The 8,124-nt window shown below is 38.7% G+C and overlaps 2 protein-coding genes across 5 annotated transcripts; both read left to right on the forward strand.

Annotated features, from left to right (window-relative positions):
• Positions 241 to 4,887, forward strand: LOC105158219 (pentatricopeptide repeat-containing protein At5g61990, mitochondrial). Of its 4 annotated transcripts, none has more exons than XM_011074888.2 (4): positions 241 to 3,561; positions 3,794 to 3,907; positions 4,105 to 4,208; positions 4,603 to 4,887. In XM_011074888.2, the coding sequence occupies exon 1, from the start codon at positions 343 to 345 to the stop codon at positions 3,448 to 3,450; it is 3,108 nt and encodes a 1,035-aa protein (XP_011073190.1). In that variant the 5' UTR covers positions 241 to 342; the 3' UTR covers positions 3,451 to 3,561; positions 3,794 to 3,907; positions 4,105 to 4,208; positions 4,603 to 4,887. The 4 variants fall into 4 exon arrangements, with proteins under 4 accessions (XP_011073190.1, XP_020548519.1, XP_020548520.1 ...); XM_020692860.1 differs by having other exon boundaries at positions 4,108 to 4,208; XM_020692861.1 differs by having other exon boundaries at positions 3,797 to 3,907.
• Positions 5,367 to 7,979, forward strand: LOC105158220 (cytochrome P450 82C4-like). Its single transcript, XM_011074889.2, has 2 exons — positions 5,367 to 6,440; positions 7,216 to 7,979. Exons 1-2 carry the CDS (start codon positions 5,496 to 5,498, stop codon positions 7,834 to 7,836), a joined length of 1,566 nt encoding a protein of 521 aa, XP_011073191.1. The 5' UTR covers positions 5,367 to 5,495; the 3' UTR covers positions 7,837 to 7,979.

The following is an 8,124-nucleotide window of genomic DNA, read 5'->3' on the forward strand; positions in this document are numbered from 1 at the left end:
ATATTAAAAAAGTATATTTATTTTTCAATATTTTAAAAATTACAAAACGGGTCTAACGGGTTCAACCCTTCGGACTCAGTTTGAATCCTGGGTTAATAAGAGTCTTTGTAGATTGGGTTCGAAAGATTGAAGTTAAGCCATTTAAGGTTGATGTTCAATTTCAGCCCAATGGACTCAGAACGGGCCCGATTGATTTGTATTCATCTCCCGAGTCCCAACACACTGCTGCAAATTGCAATTTCTTGAAAACAAACCAGAGATGCAGATGGCTGCAAGCCTCTAGCACTCACACACTGTTACATGGAAAATTTCACATAATTTCGGAGAAAGAAAAGCACAAAAATGGTGCAAGTGTTCTCACCCAAAGCTTCTATTCTCATCAGATGTCAACAAGGTTTAATCAAGAAAACTAGGCTTCTTTGTATCTCTGTTAAATCCCAGCAATATTCTCGCAGCCCCGCGGAAAATGAAGCCACAGCCGCGGAGATTGACAAGATTTTGAAGCATAATAACTGGCAATTTTTGTTGGAATCATCGCACATCCCACAAAGACTAAACGCTGATGTGGTCCATTCAGTGCTCCAGAGAAGCAATTTTTCTGTTCACCCCAGGCGCCTCGTTGATTTCTTCAACTGGTCGAATCGGCATCTGGGTACTTCTCAGAATCTTCATTCTTATTCGATTCTTGCGTTGGTTTTGTGCAGTTCTAATCTTTATGCCCCTGCTGTGAATGTATTGGGGAAAATGGTGGATGCCCGGGTTTCGGTTTCTGATGTTTTGGACTCAATTTTGAATCTTTATAATGGGTGTTCGAGGTTTAGATCGAGGACGGTGGTGTTTGAGCTATTGATTGATGTGTATAGGAAAAAGGCTATGTGGAGTGAGGCTGTGACTGTGTTTTTGGGAGTTAAAGGTGGGGACTTTAGGATCAGTTTATTGTGTTGTAATTCTTTGTTGAAGGATTTGTTGAAATGCAATAGCATGGATCTGTTTTGGAAGGTGTATGGGGAAATTCTGGAAAGAAAGATTGATTTCGATGTCTATACTTATGTTAGTGTGATTACAGCTTATTGCAAAGTTGGCAATGCAAGGGAGGCCAAGAGGGTTCTTTTTGAGATGGAAGAGAACGGGTGTGATCCAAACTTGATTGCTTATAATGTCATCATCAGAGGGTTGTGTGGGAGTGGAGCCTTTGATGAGGCCTTGCAACTGAAGATGACAATGGCTGAGAAGGGTCTCGCTCCTGATAATTATACTTATACCATAATTATAGATGGGTTTTGCCAGCACAAGAGATCTTCTGAGGCGAAGTTGATTTTGGAGGAAATGTGTGAAAGAGGCTTAAACCCTGATCATATTGCTTATACTGCCTTGATAAATGGGTTCATGAAAGAGGGAGCTGTGGATAAGGCCTTTCAAGTGAAGGATGCAATGGTTGCACGTGGAATTAAATTGAATCTGGTGACATATAATGCTATCATACATGGTCTTTGCAAAGCTGGTGACATGGAGAAGGCAGTAAGTCTAATACATGAGATGACTAAAATGGGAATAAATCCACAAACCCAGACATACAATTATTTGATTGAAGGGTATAGTCGAGAGCGTAGTCTGGATAAGGTTTCTGAAGTTCTGGTTTGGATGAACGAAAGAAACTTAGCACCTTCGGCATACACCTTTGGTGCTATAATTAATGAGTTAAGTCGCTCAGGCGATCTAGAACAAGCCAATCTTTTAGTGGAGAATATGATTGCAGGAGGTATCAAACCCAGTGCTGTGATCTACACGACAATTATAAAAGGTTATGTCAATGAAGGTAAGTATGAAGAGGCAATGAGAATTTTGGACGTTATGTGGCAGAAAGGCACCGTACCTGATGTTTTCTGCTATAATTCTGTAATTATTGGTCTTAGAAAGGCAAAGAGGATGGAAGAGGCAAGAACTTGTTTCATTGGAATGCGGGAGAGGGGATTGATGCCAAATGCCTACACCTTTGGGGCCTTGATTTCTGGATATATTGAGATGGGTAAGATAGAGACTGCAGAAAGTTATTTCATGGAGATGCTTGATCAAGGTATAGCTCCTGATCTTTATAATTATACATCAATGATTGACGGACTCTGCAAAATGGGGAACATAACACAGGCCTTTTCTATTTTCAGTCGCATGCTACAACAGTGTCTACTCCCAGATGTGCATGTTTACAGTGTACTCATAATTGGCCTTTCCAAGAATGGGAAATTGCAAGAAGCAATGAGAATTTTCTCCAACCTCTGTGAAAAGGGGTTGGTACCTGATGTTTACACTTATACTTCATTAATATCTGGTTTCTGTAAGCAAGGTGATATGCTAGAGGCTTTCAGGCTTCATAATGAAATGCATCAGAAGGGTATAAATCCTAACATTGTCACTTATAATGCCTTGATTGCTGGATTGTTAAGATCAGGTGACATAGAGAGAGCTAAGGAACTGTTTACTGGACTATCTGGCAGAGGGTTGATACCAAATAAGATTACATTTACCGCAATGATCGATGGGTACTGCAAGTCAGCAAATCTGGATGAAGCATTTCGTTTGTTGCAAGAAATGTCATCGAGTGGGGTTTCACCTGACGGTTTCGTCTACAATGCTCTTGTCAACGGATGCTGCAAGAAAGGAGACATGGAGAAAGCTTTATCCCTATTCCAAGAAATGGTTGAGAGGGGTGTTGCATCTATACTTACATTCAACACATTGATTGATGGGTTTTGCAAGTCAGGAATATTGACTAAAGCACTTGAGCTGGTTGAAGACATGGTTGATAAGCAAATATTGCCTAATCACGTAACCTTCACTATTATAATCAATCACTATAGCAAGATGGGGGACATGAAGGAAGCAGAGCAACTTCTTATGGAGATGCAAAGGAGAAATATAGTACCCACAATTGTGACTTACACTTCCCTTTTGCATGGTTATAGCAAAGTAGGGGATAGATCCAAGATGTTTTCCCTATTTGAGGACTTAGTAAAAAAGGGTATCGAGCCTGATGAAGTAGCATATAGACTGATGCTTGATGCATTCTATGAAGACGGAAATTTGGAAAAAGCATTTACAGTCTGGAATGAACTTTTGGGCAAGGGTGTATTGAAAGGAAAGGTTAGTGAAATACTGATAGGGGCATGGTGTGGAAATGGAGATATTTCAGGGGTATTGGCATCACTTGATAAAATAAGAGAGCAAGGGTATAAACCGAGTGTTACCACATGTGGTACCTTGGCCTACGGTTTGAAGAGAATAGGATACAAAGAAGAAGAACTAGATAAGGTTTTTGATGTTATGGTGAGCTTTGGATGGGTGCCATCATCCTTGAGTTTAAACGACTTGATCATCCAATATCAACCGGGGGATTTGGAGATTGGCAGTGACCAGTCTATGCGAGCAGTATCTGAAGTTGTGTGTCAGGTTTAATTTTAACTGATTAAGGAAACAAGATTTGCTACTGTTTCTTTCACTGCTTCATAAAGCAACTGGAGCCTGCACAAAATTGGCAGCCACGCTTCCATAGCTTTTCTTTCAGAGGTATAGTGTGTTAATGTGTGCGCTTAATCTTCTTAGATATTGCCACTTTCATATCATGTTAAAGGGGGTATGCTTTCATGATGATTTCACTCTCTTGGTTTTGTAAAAAGTAAATCCTTAATGGTGATTACTGGATGAAATTCATGATGACTGGCAACAACCGCATTTTCCAGAAGTACTTCTAATTGATTATTTCTTCCATCTAATCCTTGATGGTTCTTGTTCTGTATAGAAGTTGGATTTGCTATCCTTGTTATTGATCCAAGGAGCTCACTGCTTCCTGTGCAAAGAATCAAGTGGATATGCCCATGCTTCATTATTTGATACAAGTACGATTGACTACGTGGTATGTTGTAGTATTGCAGCCAATCTCAATCTTGATTTAAATCTGGCTAAGCTCTTTCTTTGTCAAATTATATTAGGCCCTTTGGTGATCAAGTTTTGGATAGGCCATCAAGAACATGCTCAGATTTTGTTGAGCGCAACTCCCTATAATTTAAATTCAGCAGAAAATATTGATAATTTTTCTTTTAATTACTGAAGCAGGCAAAGCAAGGTGAAGAGTTTCTACCCCTTAATCTCCCTTGGAACCAAAAGCACTGCATCCAGAGAACTGGTCTACACGCATAAATACTTGCATCTTTTTTGTAAGTCAAAGCTTCCTTGCTTTAACGTCGAGAACTTTCAATTTGCCTGTAGTTGTTTCAAGTTCATTGCCATTTCTACTCCGAAATTATAACTTCAGTAACTTCACACATACACACAATTGTTTCTCTTCTATTTTGTCAATTCTATCAACACAAATGCAAGAAAATTTCTCCACACCTCCCCTCACACATGTTGCGTTCCCATCAATTTTAATTGTGTGGTTACTGAGTACTGGTTTGCTTGTTTAACTTATATAATGTAAAAAAGATACCATTAAAAGAAAAAAGAATAGTCATTCATCTGCTTTCAATATGGTCGAATTCAGAAATGCATCTGTGCAATCATCTTTAATTTGTTTGTGTTCCTTAACTAATACAAAATTCATACATGCAGGCGAAGCAGAAAAAGATCCAAGTATATTTGGCTCATCGATCTGAATCTTCGATGAAAATGTCTTCCAAGGAAAGCAAACACAATCCTGCAGAAGTGTGACCTTTTACAGCGAACATCGAAGAATCAGCTCTCACATGTAACACTACATATGTTGACGAGGAACCACCGATGATTTCTTGTAATTAATTCATAATAAACATATTTTTGCTGTAGATGAAACCTTTCTTTTCATAGGTTCCACTTTCTTTCTCCCACGTGAATTGTGATGAATTTTGTAATCCCTAATCCACTTCTTCACTTGCTTTCTGTTTTCATTGGCATATCTAATGTCTGGTTTCAACTCAAGTCTACTTGAGTTTTATTAAAATGCATACATACTTTCTATCACAATTCAACCGACAGAAAAGCAGACTTAAAATGGCCGGAATTCACAATAAAGTCCAAAAACACAGTCCATATAGCCATTGATTTTGTGAGAAGAAATGGGGTGAAATTACTTGGACAGTGACCATTCCTTATTTTTTACCTCTAAATATAAATTTACTGTTCTGCATTTAATGGTCATTTTCTATTCCTAGGTCATCCAGTCAATTTCCCCTTAACACCACCTTTGCCCAAAACTCATACTCTGCATTTATACAGCTGCAGTGGTTCCAAATCCAAACAAACTGATTGAAACGTAGGTAGAGAATGACAGGTAAGATAAGACGACCATTTTCAAATCAAATTTAAATATATTTCTTGTTTAGGCTTTGTTTGGCTTGTCTCGATTTGTTTACAATACTCAGTCCCGGATCCAACATAAATCTTGAAACTTGTCAAGAAAACTTCTTCATATTTTGCTTGGTTTTGGACCAGAATCATCTTCTTGGATCTCTTCTTTTCTCTACAGAATGGATTTGATTTTAGTGCATGTGGGAGCAATAGTTTCTGGTCTGCTGTCCTTGGCCCTGCTCTACAATCTATGGAGGAAAAGTACTCGCATATCTAAGAATGTTGATTATGGCTCTTATCCTCCACAACCAAGAGGGGCCTGGCCTATTATAGGCCACCTTCATCTTCTAAGTGGCCAGAACCACATAGCTTATACTCTAGGCACTCTTGCTGATAAATATGGCCCTGTTTTCACTCTACGTCTAGGCATGCAACGTGCAGTGGTCGTGAGTAGCCTAGAAGCTATCATGGAATGCTTCACAACCAACGACAAGTGCTTCGCCAATAGGCCGAAATCCAGTGCTGGAGAGCATCTTGTCTATGCACACAAGCAGTTTGGCTTCAACAATACTCCATGTTGTCGCGAAATGAGAAACCTTATTTCCTTGGAACTCTTCTCATCCTCAACGCTCAAGTCAATCAAGAAACTTCGTGAGTCTGAGACAATCACAACCATAAAAAAGTTGTACTATGAAACAAGAAGAGTGAGGCCATCCAAAGTGGTGATCAGCCATTGGATTGAAGAGATGACTTCTAACATAGTTGTGAAGATGATTGTTGGAAAAAGATACGAAGATGCTGCTGAAACAAGGGAAGTAGAAAGGCTTAGAAGCATTATAAGAGAAGTTGCATGCTTATCAGGGCAGTTTGTGGTTTCTGATGTGATTCCAATTCCATTGTTGAGATGGATGGATCTTCAAGGGCACATAAAGGGCATAAAACGGGCATCGAAAGATCTTGATGGCATTATAGAGGAGTGGATCGACGAATGTATGAAGAGAAGAGTGATGAAAGGGGAAGAGGGAGAGGAGCAAGACTTGATGGATGAAGTGTTTTCCATTGTTAATGACGAGTTCTTGATTGATGCACCTACATGGCGAGCAATAATCAAAACCTTTGTGGTGGTAAGTTAGGATAAATTATGTTATCGGTCCATATATATACTCAATTATTCGTTTTTGGTTCCATCATGATTTTGATCCCTAATATTTATAATATTTTTTTTTTATAGATTTAGTCCTTAATTTGACGGTAGAACCAAATTTGTAAAAATATATAAACATTAGGGATAAAAATGAATAAGTGGCTATACATAGGAATGAAAATGACCATCATGCAGCCTGCCTTCTTTTGAGTGTGTTTCTTAGAAAATTATATTACAAGTAGAATATTCGTAGTAGTTTTATTTTATTATATGTGTAACTTGAGATATATATTTATATACATGGGAAAAATAAGAGTATACTACATTTATTTTTTACATGTCACATGAATTTAATACTATTATAAACTAAAATAATAATATAGAATTAGTAAAATATTTAGTGTTTTCACTATATATAAACAAAGGATATTTCGGAATATATTCTATTATAAAAAAAAAATTGGGAGATTTCTAGTTCTTGAAAACTAAAACATAACGTATAAATTTGTAAATAATTAGGTAATCGCTAATGATATTATTTTATCATATTGAGAAAGATAAATTTCATAATCTCTAAAGAAATATATATATTTAATATATTAGTATTATAAATTAGTTTTGACTTATGCGAGAGAGCAGCCTTTAATTTTCGAATGGTGCAAAAATCTTGAATTGCATCTAATTTACATGCAAACCCTTCAACTTTTAGATCTATTCGTTCTCCCTGCCTCACTATAAGTTAATCATCCATGCAGAACATCATCCTCGGCATCTTCGACACAACATCCGTACACCTGATAAGGCTCTTCTCAGTACTAACAAACCACAGACAAGTCATGCAACGTGCCCAAGCAGAGATAGAGACCAATGTAGGCAAGCAAAGATGGGTACAAGAATCTGACCTCAACAACTTGCTCTATCTCCAGGCCACCATCAAAGAAACTCTGCGCTTGTATCCGCCCCTGCCCCTGTCCCTACCGCATGAGGCGGCCCACGAATGCCGTGTTGCCGGCTACCTCATTCCCAGGGGCACGCAGCTGTTTGTTAACCTGTGGAAACTGCACAGGGACCCTGGATTTTGGCCGGAGCCTGACAGGTTCCTGCCTGAGAGGTTCTTGATGACTGGCCATGCACGTGCAATGGAAGTCAGGGGGCAGCAGTTTGAGTTCATCCCGTTTGGTTATGGGAGGAGATCGTGCCCTGGAATCACGTTTGCCATGGAACTTACAAGCTTTACACTTGCTAGATTGGTTCAGGGTTTTGATTTTTCTGCACTGGTGGAGCTGAATGAAGATTGTGTTGCTGTGGAGAGGGAGAATCCATTGGAAGTGCTGGTTAGTCCACGCTTGTCTTGGCAGCTCTATGAACAGTTGTAGGACTTTGGTTTCTCAGGAAATGTGATGCATGAATCAGATGAGAATGTTGAACAATAATGTGCTGATTTCTATGTATTTTGATATCTGTGACTTGTATGGTTCTTGAAGCAAGAGACGAAGTGGAATTATTGATCATACAAACCAAAAATGGATCTATTTCATGATTATGAAAAGAACATGACAATTGGAATTTGCTAAAGATTAATCTCCTCAGTGTAGGAGAAATTATGGGTTCAAATGCAGATTCCCCCAACCGCATCGCATTGCACCATAACAGGAGACACACAA

This window comes from Sesamum indicum, linkage group LG3 (genome assembly GCF_000512975.1).
Source record: "Sesamum indicum cultivar Zhongzhi No. 13 linkage group LG3, S_indicum_v1.0, whole genome shotgun sequence".
Taxonomy (NCBI): domain Eukaryota; kingdom Viridiplantae; phylum Streptophyta; class Magnoliopsida; order Lamiales; family Pedaliaceae; genus Sesamum; species Sesamum indicum.

What these genes read in the sequence shown, in the direction of transcription:
- LOC105158219 (XM_011074888.2), top strand. Translation starts at nt 343, where the DNA reads ATGGTGCAAGTGTTCTCACCCAAAGCTTCTATTCTCATCAGATGTCAA.
- LOC105158220 (XM_011074889.2), top strand. Translation starts at nt 5,496, where the DNA reads ATGGATTTGATTTTAGTGCATGTGGGAGCAATAGTTTCTGGTCTGCTG. An exon ending in TAATCAAAACCTTTGTGGTG is followed by an intron (nt 6,441 to 7,215) that starts GTAAGTTAGGAT and finishes TCATCCATGCAG; the next exon opens with AACATCATCCTCGGCATCTT.